The sequence below is a fragment of the Pipistrellus kuhlii genome, unplaced genomic scaffold (assembly GCF_014108245.1).
Source record: "Pipistrellus kuhlii isolate mPipKuh1 unplaced genomic scaffold, mPipKuh1.p scaffold_m20_p_44, whole genome shotgun sequence".
In the NCBI taxonomy this organism is placed as follows: Eukaryota; Metazoa; Chordata; class Mammalia; order Chiroptera; family Vespertilionidae; genus Pipistrellus; species Pipistrellus kuhlii.
Genome location: NW_023425545.1, coordinates 2,346,018 through 2,363,835, shown reverse-complemented (window position 1 = coordinate 2,363,835; position 17,818 = coordinate 2,346,018). Strand labels below are relative to the sequence as shown.

The 17,818-nt window shown below is 66.2% G+C and overlaps 2 protein-coding genes across 4 annotated transcripts; one reads left to right on the top strand and one right to left on the bottom strand.

Moving 5' to 3' along the window:
- Nucleotides 1–1,373: 1,373 nt before the first annotated feature.
- SLC26A11 (solute carrier family 26 member 11) lies at nt 1,374–13,318 on the bottom strand. 3 transcript variants are annotated; one of them, XM_045572212.1, is made up of 17 exons: nt 11,699–11,849; nt 10,646–10,878; nt 10,013–10,205; nt 9,300–9,385; nt 8,877–8,956; nt 8,146–8,288; nt 7,668–7,843; nt 6,745–6,817; nt 6,488–6,538; nt 6,262–6,322; nt 5,259–5,314; nt 4,983–5,123; nt 4,624–4,751; nt 4,290–4,389; nt 3,810–3,943; nt 2,930–2,999; nt 1,374–2,173 (listed from the first exon to the last, which is right to left on the bottom strand). In XM_045572212.1, exons 1-17 carry the CDS (start codon nt 11,847–11,849, stop codon nt 2,091–2,093), a joined length of 1,959 nt encoding a protein of 652 aa, XP_045428168.1. In that variant the 3' UTR covers nt 1,374–2,090. The 3 variants fall into 3 exon arrangements, with proteins under 3 accessions (XP_045428168.1, XP_045428170.1, XP_045428169.1); XM_045572214.1 differs by lacking the exon at nt 11,699–11,849 and adding an exon at nt 13,188–13,318 and having other exon boundaries at nt 1,375–2,173; XM_045572213.1 differs by lacking the exon at nt 11,699–11,849 and adding an exon at nt 12,970–13,242 and having other exon boundaries at nt 1,375–2,173.
- Nucleotides 11,812–17,650, top strand: SGSH (N-sulfoglucosamine sulfohydrolase). Its single transcript, XM_036412273.2, has 8 exons — nt 11,812–11,950; nt 13,210–13,370; nt 13,884–13,989; nt 14,171–14,321; nt 14,612–14,768; nt 15,030–15,111; nt 15,522–15,725; nt 16,334–17,650. The coding sequence occupies exons 1-8, from the start codon at nt 11,815–11,817 to the stop codon at nt 16,891–16,893; spliced, it is 1,557 nt and encodes a 518-aa protein (XP_036268166.2). The 5' UTR covers nt 11,812–11,814; the 3' UTR covers nt 16,894–17,650.
- Nucleotides 17,651–17,818: the final 168 nt, after the last annotated feature.

Genomic DNA, 17,818 nt, shown 5'->3' with positions numbered 1-17,818 from the left:
AACGCTACTTAGAGTGATTGTTACTGCCCAGCCACGGAGTGACTCAGGGGTTGAGCATCGACCTGTGAACCACAAGGCCAGGGTTCAGTTGCAGACTGCACACTGTTTCGGGGCCCCAGCAGAGGTCGTGGGGCATGTTCTGCATTCACGCAGCCTCCGAGGACGTGGACTCCGGCGTGTACCCAGGCACCTCCATCTAGCTCACCTGGCCCAGTCAGCGCCCACCCTGTGGCCTCCCTGGGGGCCCCAGCAGAGCTTGCCAGAAAGAAAGGGCGCACAGGTGGTGGTGGTGGTGGGAGGGGCCACCAAGCTGTCCGTCCTGGGCGGGAGCGGACTGAAGTGGGGCGGCCTTCTGGTCTTAGCGGGAGAGGCCCTGTGGGGACTGTGCTCAGCCACACTCGACGGCGGGGGGCCAGCAGGCCAAGGGAAAGCCCGGACCTGCCCGCAGTGTCCAGAGTAGCGGGAGCCGCAGCCCGGACCTCTGCTGGCTGGTGGCACCCCCAATGAGTGTCCGGAGGGCGGTGGAGACTTATGGACAGGCCATGGAGCTGCAGAACCAGCTCAAACTGGTCCTGTCCTGATTCCAACGAGATCCGGAACCCAAGTTTATCCCACTTATACAGGACATGTGTGATCATAACCTATGAGTGACATGTGTGAGCCCTTAACTGCTTCTCCCCCCTCCCACCCCAACCATGAGAACAGACGCCACAGGAACCTCAAGCTGGAACCCTGGGGGGCGCTGTCCAGGGAGACCCGGTGCTGTGCCCCCTAGATCCCGCCCAAACCGTGGATGGGGAGGGATTTGAGCCCGCCCCATCTCCTTGCGCTCATCTCTGAAATAACAGCTCTTTCTTCTCCCCAAAGCTGGTGCCAGTACCAGTTCCTCTGCCTGGTGACCCCCGGGGGCCTCAGGCTCTGGCCGTCCCGTCACAGGTCCCTCCAGAACAGCAGCCACTACCTCAGTGCCGGCCACACGCGGTACTCCTCTGCTCCCTCTGATCTGTGTGACATGAAGGGTCAGGGGCAAGGGATGCTGGGGCGCCACAGCCGTTTGCGCAGGGACCCAGCTGTCCGTCTGCGCGGGGAGGCAGCTCCCAGCTGCCCAGGAGCCCAGCGGCCCTGGTGTGACTCCGAAGGGGGGATTTCCAGCCTGCCCTGTCATGCTGCCCGACGACAGTGCACGGAGAGGCCCAGAAGGGAAATAGACACATGCAGAGCCCCAGCCAGAAAACCACAGTAAACGCACCGCAGGGACTGCAGGGAGCCAGCACAGAGCACCGTGGGGGTCCCCCACGCCCCCCCTTCCCCCCCCAGGCTCACCCACACAGGCCAGGGGAGGGCTCCTGCAGCTTTCACAATAGGCATTTGATTGTTACAAAACCATTAAGGTTATTACTTTTCTTTAATTAAAAAAAAAAACAACCAGCAAAAGTGCCCTGGCTGGTTTGGCTCAGTGGGCAGTGTCAGCCCGAGGACTGAAGGGTCCAGTTAGACTCCAATTAAAGGCACGTCGCTCCGTTGCAGGTTCAGCCTGGCCCTGGTCGGGTTGCGTGAGGAAGGCAGCCAGCCGACCTGTCTCTCTCACATGGCTGTTTCTCTCTCCGTCTCGCCCCTTCCCTTCAACATGCTCCAAAAGTCAACGGGAAAATACCTTCCCAGGAGGATTAACAACGCAGTCCAGTCTCCCCGCCTTCAGCAGGCACCAGGCACCGCACACCTGCTCCCCCAGGACAGCACCGGGGGCGGGGGAGGGGGGCGATGGGGGCGCGCAGGATTAGCACCGCCCAGGAGATGCGCCCCACCCGACCCCCAAGCCAGGAAGGTGCTGGGCTGTGGGGACTCTTCCTGGCCCAGACTGACATCCGTCTTTCTAGAAGTCTCTCTCCAAACAAAGGCTCTGCCCCAGGTCGGTAGGAGGTCAAGCTTCCATCGTCTCGGGGGACGCCAGTGAGGCCGTGTCCGCCTTCCTCCAGGTCCCGCTCCGGCTTCCTCAGACCCTCGGGCCAGCGCAGCTCCGACCTCGCACCACGAGAACCTTCTGCGAGGCTCTCCGAACTGCAGCCGCCCTGCCCGCGGCCACTCGGCCTTCAGCAGGGCAGCGAGGGCTCCGGGACAGAGTCGTCGCTGAAGCTGTGGGGCTGGGTGCCCGGCTCCTGACTCAAGTATCTCTCTGCAGAAAAGTCAACAGTTTTTGCCCAGCCGGCGTGGCTCAGGGGTTGAGCGTTGACCTATGAGCCAGGAGGTCCTGGTTCGAGTCCCGATTAGGGTACCTGCCCAGTAGGGGGTGTGCAGGAGGCAGCTGATGCGTGATTTTCTCTCATTGATGTTTCTATGTCTCCCTCTCCCTTCCTCTCTAAAGTCAATACAAGTACATTTTTAAAAACAAACGCACATATTTCTAAGTGCTGAATGAGCACCAGTGAGGGTCAGCTCACAGGATGGGGTTAAAGGTCTCACTCATTTCTGGGTCCCTGGGCGGCATCCACGCCCTTGTCGCTGCATCCCTGTCCACACCACAGTGGCCCTTTCTGAGTGGTGGCTGCACCTGCCCATCACCCCCGCCCCTCCCCCGGGACCCCCTCCTGGGGAGGGCCCTCAGTGCTGCTCCTTCTCGGTGCCACACGGAGCCAAGAAACCAGACACGACCAGGGTCCTGGCCTTCCATGGTGCTCGGAGCGAAGGGCAGAGAAGCAGGGCAGCTCGGAGGGACAGCCTTTCCTGCGCCCACGGGCGCCCTGCAGGGCCCTTCAGAGCCCAACTGGAGTCTGTGATCTCTGCGGCTCCCTGTGCCAGCCGCACCTCAACCTGAGCCTCGCCCCGAAAAACAGAACCCCCGCCCGGAGGGCCCTACATCACCCACCCTCGCGCCCCACAACCGGACGCAGCGTCCGAGCCCAGAGTCCACGGTGACCTCGCCGGCACCCACCTGCCTCCTCCAGGCTGGGGAAGTGCTGGACACTCAGGTCGGCGGACAGCAGGACGTGGCGCACAGGCTCCTGCGGGGACGGAGAGGTCAGTGCCAGGTGGGACCCCACGCTGTGGCCACGGGGCAGGCCACCTGGCGCCCATAGGCGAGCACGGTCTCTCACAGTCCCCGGGTGGGTAACGGAGCACAGACCAGGCCTCCGTGGACGGGGACGGTGTTAAGAGAAAGGCTGGCATGCTCACTGGTTGAGCATCAACCTATGAACTGGAAGGTCATGCTTCAATTCCAGGTCGGGCACATGCTCCAGTTGTGGGTTCAACTTCCAGTGGGGGGTGTGCAGGAGGCAGCCGATCAATGATTCTTATCATTGATGTTTCTATCTCTCTCTCCCTCTTTCTCCCTCTCTGAAATCAATCCTGTGTAATATAAGGGTAGTGTGCAAATTGACCAGGAGTTTGACCAGGGGTGGGGCCATCCAGGGGAAGGGAGGGAGGTCCCAGCGATGGCAGCAGCGTCGGTGATCAGGGGAAGAGAGGAAGTATCCAGTCAGTGGCTGGCAGCCGGTAGGGACCCTACCAGTGCACAAATTTCGTGCACTGGGCCTCTAGTAGAATTATTATTTTAAGAAAAGAGAAATGTTTCTAAGTAAGCACAAAGGACACAGACAAGTGCCTTGCAAACATGACACAGAATCTAACAGTCACGGGCAAAACCCTGAGGCCAGATGCCTGAGTGGGATGCGTGGCCACCACCCTCGCTGTGTGGCCTTGGGCAGGTTACTCAGCTTCTCTGGGCCTCAACGCCCTCATCCTGACGTGAGGAGCGGTGACCCGGCCTCAGGGCTGTGAGAGCGGCGGTGCTGGCTGGCTGGGACACCCACCTGCAGGCCGACGAGGGCGAGGGTGAGGCCCTGCCGCCGGAAGTCCTCCAGCAGCTCCCGGAGCCCCAGCACCACTGTGTAGTCGAGGCTGCAGACATGGCTGCACTCCAGGACCGCGCAGCGCGGCGGGGATACTGTGGGGACATGCGCGGGCAGTCACACCTCGAGGATGAGGCACGGGCGTGGCCTGGCGGAGGAGTCAGGGGGCCCGCCGACAACAGCAGCTTCCCTCTGAGGGAGAACTGGCCCCTCTCCCCGAACCCCAAGTCCCAGAGGGAGCAGGTGCTCAGGACAATGCCAGGGAAATGCCCCCCTCACTGGGCGCCGGGAGTGAGGGGGCTAGGCCTGGGGGACACAGCTGAGACGCCCAGACCTCCTCCCTGACTGAGGGCAGGGCCTGGGGCCCGGGAGCAGGCTGGGTGTGGAGGGGACACAGGGAACTCCGGGTCACACGGAGTCATCCCTGCCTGGCCCACGTACCTCCCAGGGCGCGGCTCACCACTGCCTCCCGTAGGGCCTCGACAGCGGGGAAGTGCAGGCCGCTGGCTGGCTGCACCACCAGCACCGGCCACTCAGACACCTGGCACAGGGCGGGGGAGCCGTGAGTCCTGGGGGCACCTCGGGTGGGGCAGCGGGCCAGGCTGGGGGTCCGGGCAGAGCTGCTGGAGCCCGCACCGCACCCCCACAGCCCCTGCGCAGAGGAGCTGTGGTCCCTCCCGCAGCCGGCAGAGCAGTGCCTGGGCCACAAGTGCACAGGAAGCTCCAGCGCAGAGCAGCGCTGCGGGCAGGGGCGGGGGCGGGAGCGGGGCGGTACCTGCATGCTGGGCCAGGCCGCGGAGTGCAGCAGGATCAGCAGGGACACCAGCGTGCCCGCCAGGATGCCGTACTGCACCTCCCAGAAGCAGAGCAGGAAGGTCACGCTCAGGGGCAGCAGGTCCAGCCCTGGGGAGAGGGGTGTGCTGAGGCTTCCTCCGGCAGGTGTCGGGTCGGGGGGAGGGCAGGAGGAGGGGAGACCCCGCTCCCCTGCTGGGGCTGAAGGCACTCTGGGGCCTAAGGCAGCCTGACCCCTGACCCCGGGGTGACACCTCCCAGAACCACGTGAGCCTCCAGCTCCGGCGGCGCTGTGGTCGGAGGGGTGGCCTCACGCCGACAGAGGAGGAGCCACGTACGTACTCCTCACGCGCCACAGCGTCCGGGCGACCCCGGCGTCCAGCAGCGGGGCCACGGCCATGATGATGACGGCCGCCAGCGCGGCCTTGGGGATGTAGTAGAAGAGCGAGGTCAGGTAGCCCAGCGACAGCAGCACCAGAACCCCTGGGGGGACACCATTGACCGGGGCCTGAGTCCAATGGGGACGCAGCAGGAGAGGCCGCCTGCACCGCGGTCCTCCTGCCCCTTCATCCCATGTCCCGGCCTCAGCACATGGGGGTGCAGTGTGTGCGGGCTCACCTGTCACCAGGCCTCCCGCAGGGGTGCACACCCCCGACTGGGCGTTCACGGCCGTCCTGAAGGCGACATGGAGGCCATCAGTGGCGGCCAGAGCATGGGGAGCCGGTCCACTTAGGCAGCTGATCTCCAGGGACAGGGCTGCCCCTGAGGCTTAGGAGCACAAGGAGCTTCGGGGTCCCCTTAACAAAGGGGAACCACCCCAGGGCACAGCGATCCGCCTCCCACTGGCTGCGGTGCCCTCCCTCTGAGCCTGCGCAGGCGGCCGCACCCGCAGAGGCCATAAGGGCTGAGCCGCTAAGCAAGGCCCTCATCCCGACTGCTGTCCTAAGGAGACGGGTCAGGACCGACACGGGGACGGCCACGTGGGGGACGCAGCAACACGGCACCTGCCAGCCATGAGCGCAGCCCCAGGAGAAGCCACGCTGCCAGCCCCTGCCCTCGGCTCCGGGCCTCCTGGGCAAGGCCACGCTGGTTGGGCGTGTCTGCCTGATGACACGCCCACCCCGGGGTACCGGGCCCTGGGGAAGGGTGGGGGTGTTGCTTTTACGGAGAAAAACTGACGGAGCTGGGGCGGGGGGGTCACACTTAACCCACACACGGCACGTGTGCGGACACACAGTACACGTGGTGCATCCTGTGAGCACAAGCACCCGCGCAGACACCAAACCCATGTGGGCTCCTGGGGCGGGCCTGGCGGGAACAGGCCTCCTTCTTGGCTCAGCCACGTGGCCTGCTGGGAGCCCCGCGCCCACCCCCAATGCAGGAGCTCTCCTCCCAGAGCCCCGGCACCACCCACGGCCGAGCCCAGCACAGCGCTGCCTCGTCCACCCCCAACGCCGAACGCGCCTCTGCCAGCTGCACCCCTTGGGACTAACCTGCTGTGTGCGCCTGGCCACGGAGGCCCTTCCCGGCCGCCGGCCGCACCAGGGAAGCTGATCGGGGAGCCGACAGGACCCTCGGCCAGGACCTCCCAGGGACTCAGACAAGCAGCGCGGGCACTCACCGTCCGAAGCTGCCGGTGACCGGGAAGGAGGAGAAGAAGGAGCCCAGAACGTTGGTCAGGCCTGCGCACAAGCGGGAGAGGGTCACCGGGAGGGAAGGCGCATGGCATGGAGGGAGAGCAGGTGGAGGGGACGGGCACAGTGAAGCCAGAGGAAACAGGAGCCCACGCTAACGCTGCCGCCACGACGGGCTTCACCACCATCCGCCCAACTGGACAGGGGCCTCACCGATGGACAGCAGCTCCTGGTTGGCGTCGATGCGGTAGTTATTCTGAGACGCTGAAGGGGAGGAACAATAAGAACCCGTCACCACAGAGAAGACCTCGCTAGGAAGACGTTTAGGAAACGAAAAACTGGCCACACATTCCCGCCCGCAGCACTCGGTCCGGAGACGTAAACATAAATGTAAACACACGTAAACATACGCATACACGCAGGGGCACACGGTGCCTGTCTGTGGGTGCCAGGCGGAAGCGGCATCTTACCGAAAGCCTTGGCCACGGCGATGCTCTCCAGCAGGCCTATCAGCGGCACCACGGCCAGCCCGGCCCCCATGTCCTGAGGGGAGAGGGAGGGAGTGACCCGCAGGGCAGGAAAGGACCCTCAGGAATGTCCGTTCCAAGGACCCCCCTCTCCCGCTGGCTGGAGCAGCTCAGCGGTTGATCATCTGCCTATGAACCAAGAAGTTGCCGGTTCGGTTCCGGTCAGGGCACACGCCTGGGTTCCAGGCACATCCCCAGTGGGGGGCGTGCAGGAGGCAGCTGATGAATGATTCTCTCTCATCATGGATGTTTCTCTCTCTCTCTCTCTCCCTCTCCCTTCCTCTCTGCAATCAATGAACATTGAAAATAATAATAAAAAACAAGGGCAGGAAGGGGCCGAGTAGGGAAGAAGGGGAGCATACGCCCGGAGCCAACACAGGCTTTCAGGGCAAGAAAAGGGGCGTCCCCTCCCGATGCCGCCCGCCCGCCCGCCCGCCCGCCCGCCGCCGCTCAGGGTCGCACCACCACCGCCGGTTGTAACAGGTCCAACCCGGCTCCCTTCCGTTTGTGTTTCTGATGACCTTTTTGTTGTCTTGTTTCTCTTGGGGGGGAGGGGCAGAGGGGTATCTTGGAATCCTGCCTTGTGAAGCCAGCGCAGACACGGCTCCCGCAGGAACGCACACTGGGCGGAGGGCTGTGAGCTCGCACAGGCCGGGTGCGGACGCAGCACACTCCTGCCACCGTGTGTACGCGGCAGAAACACCAACGTGAGGCCCTGAGGCTGTGCCCAATCTGGCTGTCCCCACCAGTCCCTGCTCCCACAGACACCCCTTCCCGAGGACAGGCAGTCCCGCCGAGCTCAGGGCCCTGCTACCAGCAGGTGCTTAGGGGACAGAACCAGGCCCCGAGACACCCTCCCTACCCACCTGGACCATCTGGGTGAAGGAGACCGTCCCGTTGGCCGTGGTCAATGAGAAGGGGGGGACCCGCACCGCAGGGAGCCCCTGGACGATCTCCCCAGTGAGGACGAAAGGCCGGTAGCCGGCCACGTCGCAGGAGTACGCCATCAGGGTGGCGCCGGACACCACCAGGGCATTGCGGGCTGCGCGAAGGAGGGGGACGTGTGAGGAGAGCTGGCTCCTCTGGGTAAGGAGCGGGAGCCGCCCAGCCACACCCCCTCACGCTCCACCCTGGGGACGGACAGGGTGTGGGTGGAAGACCCCCAAGGCAAAGCCGCTCCCTCCACCCCACTGCACAGCAGGACCACCCGAGGAGCTTAAGGCCCCAGGCCTGAGCCACGCCCGGACGGGGCGAACCTCCAGGTGGCTCCACCCAGCACCTGCCCCCAGGCGCCGGTCAGGTGGGGGGGCCCAGCTGTGGGACTGGCCTCCACAAGGTCCTCACCGGTCGTGGCCGTCCAGACCAGCCCGAGGCTGAGCCGCACTCCGGGGGGCGTGTTGGGGTGCACGGGGGGCACGTGGGCCCGCATCAGCCGCAGCAGCAGCAGCAGCAGCAGGCAGACCAGCCCCAGCACGGCATCGCCCACCCTGCGGACAGACACCACCACGCTGTCACGGCCGCCAGCCAGCGGTCAGCGCCCTGGCCCACAGGTGACCGCCTGCAGGGAACCTCTCTGTGGCTCTTTGTGCTTCTGGGGATCAGCCCGAGGCCCCATCAGGAAGGAAGGAGAGGACGGCCACAGCGCTTCCCGCGCCTCCAGCCTCAGCACCGCTCCCCGCCGCCCTGCACATCCCTCCTGCCCTGCTTCCCGCAGGGGGTCCCGGCTCCCAGCTGGACTCAGCGGGACGCACTCCTGTCGTCCTCTCACCTCCACCCCCTCCGCACTGAACTCGGCCCTTCTCAGAGGGGGCCTGGTCCTGCTCTATCTCACCGTCTCTTCCCACTGTTGCCCAAGAGGGCACGGCATGGGTCACACTGACCTCAGATTGCTGGAGCTGACCTCTGACCCCTGCAGCGCCCCTGGCTGACTCAGCAGCTCTGGGTTCCCGGTGAGGCTGACAGGGCTGCCCTAGGGAACCCTGTTTGAGCAGCAAGCCCCAGAGTGGAGGAAGGGGGCTGGGAGCAGGGTGTGGGGGGCCTTCCTTTTGAGGGACACAGAAAGGCAGGCAGCCTACCTGGTCTCCCCGAGGCTGCGGAAGGTGTGATACAGCTGCAGGAAGAACTGTCTGGGGACGCGCTGCAGTCCCAGCAGGTTCTGGTCAAAGAGGCGCTGGTTAGACTCCCCTCCCCAGTGAGGCCTGAGGCCCCGCCCACGGGGGGCCTTTCTGGGGACACATCTCATGAGTTCCAGGGACCATCTGTCCATGTCCACACCCCAAAAACAGATTAAAGTGAACCCCAGGGGAGAGTACTGCACAGCCTTCGGGTCACTGTTTTCAGATCCCAGGAAAACCAGTCTGGAGGACCTCAACCTCGCCCATCGTGCAGGCCCTGGTATAATTGGCTTGCAACTGTGTCCGTCACTGAGTGGCCCGCCCCCCGCCACACAGACTCCACCACCATTGGCCCAAGGCCGTGTCCATTGCTCAGAGGCTTACCTTGATCTGCCCAGCGCCAATGGTGATGGCAGCAGCGGAGGTGAAACCTTTGATGACGGGGCAGGAGATGAAGTCCAGCAGGAACCCTGGCGGCCAAGGGGGACACAGAGCTGGTCCCGGAGGCCGCGGTGCATGGAGGCCGGGTGGGGTGGGGGGGTAAAGAGGGAGGGGCTGGGCTGAGTCTAGGGCGCACACCGGGTGGGAGGTTGGGAGAGCAGGTGGCCCAGCTAGGGTCCGAGGCCTTGGCCCTTCTCCAAGCAGCCTGGCTCCTAAGCAGAATAGGCAGTGCGGGGGACTGAGGGTGCCCCACCCGGGTGCCCCACCCACCCTTACAGGGACCCTCACATGGATGGCCCCTGAAAGGCCAAGAAGAAAGTGTTGAGAGCTGCCCAGCCACGTGGCTCAGGGTTGAACGTTGACCCATGAACCAGGAGGTCACGGTTCAATTCCCTATCAGGGCATGTGCCCAGATTGTGTGGTCCATCCCCAGTAGGGGGCATGCAAGAGGCAGCCGATCCATGATGCTCTCATCATTCATGTTTCTCTCTCTCCCACCCTCTTCCAATCTGGAATCAATAGAAACATGTATTTTCCGATGCTGGGGGCAGGACACCCCAGGAGACAGGTGCCTCAGTTGTTTGCCCAGAAAGAGAACTGCAGCGCACCCCCCCCTCCGCCCAGATCGCCCCCACCAGGAAGGCCCGGAGCCTTACCCAGGCACAGGAACCGCATGGCCAGCTGCACACAGCCGGACAGGAAGGCGAGCAGCACGGCGTAGGCAGGCTCCCGGAAGGTGTAGGAGGAGACGAGAAGGGACATGATGGCCGTGGGGCCCAGGGTCACGTCGCGAGAGGTGCCCAGGAAGAAGTACACGAAGCACCCCACGAAGGCAGAGTAGAGGCCGTACTGTCGGGGGGAGAGCGATGAGCACCAGGAGGCACATCACAGGGTCATGGGGTCACGGGGTCCCTGGTGGCCATGTCTGAGCGAAGGGGCCCGGGCACTGTGACTGCCCTCTCAGCCGCCACAATGAGGGGCATTTCCCAGCCGCCTACGAGCACCAGCTCCTGGGCTTGTGTCCGGGTCCGAGTCGGAACCGCTCTTCCGAAGCCATCTGCCGACCCACCGCGCAGCCCAGGACCTGCTGGTGCCACGCGGCCATGTGAGGCGCCCAAAGGCAGTCGCAGGCTCTAGACTAACCCTCCACCTCTCCATCCCCCACCTCCCACCCCCATCCCCCAGTCTGGGGGCAACACCAGGCACTTCTGCTCTGCTTCCGGCGGGCGCTGAGGCCCAGAGAGGGGCCAGGCGGTGGGGATGTGGGGACAGCGGCGCAGACACCTCACCTGGGGAGGAAGTCCAGCCACCTCGGCATAGGCCAGCGCCTGGGGGATGACCGTGAGTGCGACCGAGAGCCCGGCCACAAGGTCCATCCTCAGCCACTGCGTGGAGTAGTGGGGCAGCCAGGCCAGGAGGGGCAGCCACCTCCGCAGGGCGGCAGGGGGGCAGCTGCAGGCCCTGGGGGCAGGGTGGGGGGCCCAGGGCATGGCCCGCTCCATCACCTTCCCAGACGCCATGCCTGTGTGGGCGTGGGGGGCACAGAGTCAGGGTCACGGGGCGAGGGTCCAGAGTGTTGGGAGAGACACTGTCCGTCTCCCCTCCCTCAGTGTTTCAGCTGGTCTGAGGCGCAGGCAGCCTGTGCAGAGGGCCCCCCCCGGGGGCTCTGAGTGCCACAGGGGCCTGTCTCACAGGAGGGGGAGGGGGCGGCGGGGGCGACATCCCTGCCCAGCACCCCTCCCCACCCCATTCCTCCCCCTCCCATTCCTTCTCCCCCCCTCCCATCCCATTCCTTCCTAGCCCGTTCGGAGTTCTCCCTGGAATCCTCCCTCCCTGCAGGGCGCTGGCTGAGAAGCCTAAACACCGCTCAGGGCTGGCCCCGGGGAGAACTTTCCTTCTCACTTCCCTCCCAGGAGCCCTCTGGCAGGAGAAGAGGCAGGGGCGGGGGAAGGGGGAGACAGGGCACCCTGAGGCCCAGGCTTTCCCACTCAGGGGGCTTCTGCTTGGGCTGAGGGGGGTGTCTCCACCTGAGGCTGCCCCAACCCTCACTTGTGGCATTAGAACCCCTGGAGGGACCCCAAAAGTTCTAGTTGGTTCTGGAAAAATGCCAGAGGCCCCTCCTCTAACTCCAAGAGCACAGCACCCTCCAGGACCGCCCCTGCCCCCGCCCCGAAGCCCCCGCCCCGAAGCCCCTGCCCCTGACATCTAAGAGTGAGGCCCCCACACCAGCCCCCACGACACCAAAGGTGGCAGGAACCTGGGGAGGGACGCGGTGGGTGGGGAGCGAGGTCCCTGCGGGAGGCGCCCGCACCAGCTCGCCCACCCGCCCACCGCGGACTCACCCCACGTCGCCCCCACGGGTCGCAGACCTGCCGAGCAGCGGGGATGTGGGCGGAGCCGGTGTCTCGTGACCGGCGGGGCGGCGCTGGCATCACGTGACACAGGGAGACCAGCACGGATGGGACCGGGACAGAGAATGGGCGCAGCCGCCATGCACCGCCCCGGGCCCGGGCCGGTCTGCTGGGCGCTGCTGCTCGCCCTGGGGCTGTGCCGCGCGCACCGGGCGCGCCCCCGCCACGTGCTGCTGATCCTGGGTGAGTGCGCCCCGCCCCGATGTCCCCTGCCCCGCAGTCGCCCCCCAGCAGCGGCCAGCGCTGCCCCAGCCCCGCAGCCTCACTGCCGCCCGCCCGTCTCCCGTCTCCCGCTGCTGCCCCACACCTGTGGTCGCTCCTAGGAGAGGGAGGCGGGCAGTGTCGCTCCCTGCGGGGTCTGCTGAGATCCCCGCGTTCAGCCCCCCACTCCTCGGCCGGCTGACCCTGCACCTCTCCTGTGTCCAGAGCCCCCACCTGGGGTCCACAGATGCACAGGGATGCCAGAGAGGGGCGGATGCCCACATCCACCGAGGCCAACGTGCCCGGGGGCTCCCGTCTCCCCAGCGGCTTCTCTGACCCCCAGAGCTCTGAGGGTCAGCTCTGCTCCCCGCTCAGCCCTTCCTCAGCCCCATCCCCTCCCGGAATCTCCCAGTCCCGCTGCTGTTGGACTTCCCGGTGGGCGGCCGGCCGGGCTGTCACAAGGCAGTTCTTCCCCTTTTCTGAGGGCTGGCCGCGGGCCAGGCGGCTCTGATTAGCCCTGTGGTCTGTGGCCAGGCCTCCGCTCATTGGAACCTGGCGGCCCTCCCTGGGGGCTCCCTCAGCCCCACCCAGGGGCACCAGTGGAGCCCTGACCACGGATCCCTGTCCTTGTGCCAAACCCAGTGCTGCCCCACCACACCTGCCTGCTAACGTGCCCACCCGAGCTCCATGCCCACCCAACCTCCATGCCCACCTGAGCGCCCTGCCCACCTGAGTGCCATGCCCACCCAAGCACCCTGCCCACCTGAGTATCCTGCCCACCCGAGCACCCTGCCCACCTCAGTACCCTGCCCACCTGAGTTCCATGCCCACCTGAGCGCCCAGCCCACCCGAGTGCCATGCCCACCCAAGCACCCTGCCCACCTGAGCGCCCAGCCCACCTGAGTGCCATGCCCACCCACGCACCCTGCCCACCTGAGTGTCCTGCCCACCTCAGTACCCTGCCCACCTGAGTTCCATGCCCACCTGAGCGCCCTGCCCACCTTAGCACTGCCTGCTAACATGGTCACTGGTTTTCACACTGGGCTGGTAACATTGCCACTTGAGTATCATGCCTGCTGAGTAAAATGCCCACCCAGGTATCATGCCCACTTGGGGATGCCCATCTGGGTAGCTTGCCCACCTGGGCATCACTGGCCAGGCCACGGCTGCAGGACCCAGCTCTTCCCTCCCACATGGGCTGCCCCTGAGCCCAGCTCACCGTGCCCGTGTCCCCCTCCTAGCGGATGACGGGGGCTTCGAGAGCGGCGCCTACAACAACAGCGCCATCGCCACGCCGCACCTGGACGCCCTGGCCCGGCGCAGCCTGGTCTTCCGCCACGCCTTCACCTCCGTCAGCAGCTGCTCGCCCAGCCGCGCCAGCCTCCTCACGGGCCTGCCCCAGGTGAGGCGGGGCAGGAGCAGGGCCCGGTGGGGTCCCTCCCTGCCCCCTAGGTGTGCTCACCTCCCATGCCCCACGCCCCACGTGGCATCCTCTGGTGAGCAGCTGCACGCTGTGGTCCCCGAGGCGGAGGCCGTGAGGCGGCGCCTCTGTCGAGGGGCCTGTGGCCTGAGCAGACTCTCCGACGGCTAACAGGCCGCTCTGTGAGGGGGGAGCCTTTCGCGGTCAGCGGGCATCTTTCTGGTCGGAGTGGTAACACCCCCGAGTTCACAGCGCAGGGCAGCGGGTAACAGGCCTGTGCTGTCCCTTCCCACGGTGTGAGCTCATGCAGAGGGGGCAGTCCAGGGAGCGGAGAGGGCAGCGAAAGTCCCGGTCATCCATTTCCTGCCGACGCGCCACTGGGGGTGAGGAGTGAGTGCTGGCCCCTGAAGGCTACACAGCCGTGAAGGGCCGGGGTGAGGAGCTGTCAGGCCCGCACCCCCGGCTCACGGTGTCCCGGCCGGTGTCCCACCGCAGCACCAGAACGGGATGTACGGCCTGCACCAGGGCGTGCACCACTTCAGCTCCTTCGAGGGCGTGCAGAGCCTGCCGCTGCTGCTCAGCCGCGCCGCCGTACGCACAGGTGAGGGCTTCCGCGCCTGCCCGGAGCTGGCCTTGTCCTGGGCCACCCTTAGCCGGTGGCCGCGGGAGTACCGTCCCGGGGCTGGGCAGCCTGCGTGGAGGCCACGGCAGGGCTGGGCGGAGAAGGGCGCAGAGGGCACTGGGAGGCCCTGGGGACTCCGGATGGCCTCTCGCGCCCCCAGGCATTATCGGGAAGAAGCACGTGGGGCCGGAGGCGGTGTTCCCCTTCGACTTCGCGCACACGGAGGAGACGGACTCCGTGCTCCAGGTGGGCCGCAACATCACCAGGATCCGGCTGCTGGTCCGCGAGTTCCTGCAGACGGGGGACGGCAGGTGCGGAGGCCCCCCTTCCCCTCAGGCCGGCCCCGGGCGGTGAGCGTGGCACGCACTCCAGAACCTTTACTGGAGAGGATTCCCCAGACAGTGCAGTAGGGAAGGGGAGAAGGTTCCAGATGCTCAAGTGAACCTGGTCAGAGGAAGAGGGCCCTGAGGAGACTGAGGCACTGAGGTTCACAGGAAACTCTCAGTGACAGGAGCAGGCGAAGCCGAGGGGCTCCTTCCTGAAGGAGGGGCTCCCCAGGGTCGCACACCAGGCCCTGGCACTGAGGCCCCGCCCTGCGCAGGCCCTTCTTCCTGTACGTCGCCTTCCATGACCCCCACCGCTGCGGGCACTCCCAGCCCCAGTACGGGGCCTTCTGCGAGAAGTTCGGCAACGGGGAGCGCGGCATGGGGCGCATCCCAGACTGGACCCCACAGGTCTACGACCCCCAGGATGTGCAGGTAGGGGCCCTCCGCGAGCTCGCAGCCGGCCCCAGGTGTGTGACGGCTCGGAAGTGGCCCCGTGACCTGGGTCCAGGTCCCCTCTGCGGGGCCTGCAGAGAGAAGCGTGAGGGTGACGCACCCAGCATCGTGGACTGGGGGCTGACCCATCCCCAGGAGGAGGATTCAGGCGCGGGAGGAGGCCGCCCCGCCCCTGCCCTGATCAGGCTGGACAGGGCCCGGCCTCTCTGCTGACGTGGACTCTCCACTCACCTGCCTCAGGTGCCTTACTTCGTCCCCGACACCCCAGCAGCCCGGGCTGACCTGGCCGCCCAGTACACCACCATCGGCCGCATGGACCAAGGTGGGTCAGGAAGCCGGGCGTGGGGGTGCCCGTGCGGGCCAGGAGCCTGGGGCCAGGGGGCATGGAGGGACTCCTGTCTCCGGCCCTGCCCGGACTCTGTCAGCCCCACAGGGAAGACCTGAGATTCCAGAACACCCAGGGCAGCGGTGGCAGCTGTGCGGGCTGACACGGAAGTGCCAAGGGGGGGCCAGTGTCCGGGTGGGTGGGCGGGTAGGAAGGCTAGGGAGGCCCTGCACGCCAGCTCCGGGGCAGGGCGCGGGGCAGAGTGCTGGGCAGAGGCCCAGGCCAGGCTGGTGGGAGGGACAGCGCAGGGCCCAGCGGCTGGTGAAGGGGCGAGGGAGGGCACGCACCGGTGGGGAGGAGGGAGTATCCGTGTCCGCCTGCCCTGAGCGGTGCCCTCTGCGCCGCAGGGGTCGGGCTGGTGCTGCAGGAGCTGCGGGCGGCCGGCGTCCTGAACGACACCCTGGTGATCTTCACCTCCGACAACGGCATCCCCTTCCCCAGCGGCAGGACCAACCTGTACTGGCCGGGCGCCGCGGAGCCCCTGCTGGTGTCGTCTCCGGAGCACCCGAGACGCTGGGGCCAGGTCAGCGAGGCCTACGTGAGCCTCCTCGGTACGGTCCTGCGCCTACGGGAAGGGGGAAGAGTGGGGACACGAGGTCCGGGCTGTTCCCAACACTCCCTTCCGTGGTTCCCACCGGCCTCCCGCGAGGCCCAGAGAGGTGAATGAGTGCCCAGGCCACGCAGCGAGCAAGCGCCCCGCTGGCTGCAGCCGGGGCCTTGCCATCTTTAGACTTGCTCTCCCGCCAGCCCACCGAGCGAAGGTGTTGCCGTCCAGATACCCACCTGGTCCTGGCGCAGTAGGCCGGGGCTGGGCCTCCGAGTGCGCTTCCGGCCTTTTCCCGGGTGGTACCGATGCCCTGGGATCCCGCTTTGAGGGGTCAGGGCAGCAGCACCCTCGGGCCCTTTGGCCCCACAGCACCTGTGGGAACACTGTGGCCACAGCTCAGAGCAGGAGCCAATGAGCTGGGTGGGCCGCCTCACTGGTCCGAAGGGTCTTAGAAGGATCCTGAACGTTAGTCTCGCCAAGTGGCAGGCAGGCAGGGAACGGGGACAGGTGGGTGCCGGAGCGCCTCCCTGCTGGTGCTGAGGTGAGAGGCAGCCCACCAGCTTCCCAAGCTCGTGCCTGCCTGGCGAGCTGATGCGCCTGCCTCCCCCGCAGACCTCACGCCCACCGTGCTGGACTGGTTCTCCATCCCCTACCCCCGCTACGCCATCTTCGGCTCCAAGACGGTCCAGCTCACTGGCCGGTCTCTCCTGCCGGCGCTGGACACGGAGCCCGCCTGGACCACCGTCTTCGGCAGCCAGAGCCACCACGAGGCCACCATGTTCTACCCGATGCGCTCCGTGCAGCGCGGGGCCCTGCGCCTGGTGCACAACCTGCACTTCAAGATGCCCTTCCCCATCGACCAGGACCTCTACGTGTCGCCCACCTTCCAGGACCTGCTGAACCGCACGGCGGCCGGCCGGCCCACACGCTGGTACAAAGACCTGCACGGCTACTACTACCGGGAGCGCTGGGAGCTCTACGACCTCCAACATGACCCCCGAGAGACCCAGAACCTGGCTGCCGACCCGCGCTACGGCCCGGCGCTGGAGCTGCTGCGGGCCCAGCTGGCCAAGTGGCAGTGGGAGACCCAGGACCCCTGGGTGTGCGCCCCCGACGGGGTCCTGGAGGAGAGGCTCTCGCCCCAGTGCCAGCCCCTGCACAACGAGCTGTGAGCCGCACGCGCCCCTGCCAGGGAGGGCGAGCCAGCCTCGGGCACAGCACAGCCGCCTCCGCGTGCAGCCCAGGAGGGCGCTCCGGTGCTGGCCTCCTTCCCACCTCTGCCTGGAGGGGCACAGGGGGCGCGTCTCCACCGTGCCATGGGACATCGCCTCCATATCTGAGCCGTGTCCCAGCACAGGCATTCCAAGGTGACCCAGGACAGGTGTGGACACGGGGTCATTTCCTCGGTTGGGTCCCGGGACCCTCCTCATTCTCCGGAGCCACAGATGTCGGTGCCCTTCCCGTGAGAGGAGACGAGGGGCTGTGAGTGCCACGTGGGTGAAGGCGGGTCCAACCCCTCTGGGAGTGCAATGTTGGTTTTATCGGCCTCTGGCCCCGAAGACAGGACGCCCTGGGCTGGTTTCTAGGGGGGGGGGGGGGGGGGAGACTGCTCCCGGCTGGCTCCAAGCGGCAGGTCTGAGCCTGTGGGTGTCTATCCTTTTGCTGCCCAGGGATACCATCCCGTCTGCAGACCGGTCCCTTCTGAGGAGGACACAGGTCTAACACAGACCCCCCGAATGCTCCAGCCTCCCTCCCGGCGTGGAAGCAGAGGCTCTGCCCGGGAAAGCCGGAGAGTGCCTTCTCTCTGGATGGGGCTCCTGTCGCCCGCCCTCCCCATCTCCTCCCTCCTCGGGGCGAGGGTAAGCCACAGGCCAGAACACTGAACACGCTCATTTTAGTAAAACATGCAAGTCCGTTTCTGAGCTTGTTTACAACAGCGCCCCCGGGATTCCCCTGCGGCTTCCTGGGCATCAGATGGGAGCTGCTGTCCAGGACTTTCAGTCTGTGAGGGGTGGCTGGGCCAGGTGAGGGCCTGGGGGGGCCTCCCCTGGGAAATACCCAACTGTGTCACGGTGGCCTGAGATGGGGGAGGGGGAG

What these genes read in the sequence shown, in the direction of transcription:
- SGSH (XM_036412273.2), top strand. Translation starts at nt 11,815, where the DNA reads ATGGGACCGGGACAGAGAATGGGCGCAGCCGCCATGCACCGCCCCGGG. An exon ending in CTGCAGACGGGGGACGGCAG is followed by an intron (nt 14,322 to 14,611) that starts GTGCGGAGGCCC and finishes CGCCCTGCGCAG; the next exon opens with GCCCTTCTTCCTGTACGTCG. An exon ending in GGCCTACGTGAGCCTCCTCG is followed by an intron (nt 15,726 to 16,333) that starts GTACGGTCCTGC and finishes CCTCCCCCGCAG; the next exon opens with ACCTCACGCCCACCGTGCTG.
- SLC26A11 (XM_045572212.1), bottom strand. Translation starts at nt 11,849, where the DNA reads ATGGCGGCTGCGCCCATTCTCTGTCCCGGTCCCATCCGTGCTGGTCTC. An exon ending in CGCCGTGGCCAAGGCTTTCG is followed by an intron (nt 6,539 to 6,744) that starts GTAAGATGCCGC and finishes CCTCCCCTTCAG; the next exon opens with CGTCTCAGAATAACTACCGC. An exon ending in GACGCTGTGGCGCGTGAGGA is followed by an intron (nt 4,752 to 4,982) that starts GTACGTACGTGG and finishes CCCTCTCCCCAG; the next exon opens with GGCTGGACCTGCTGCCCCTG.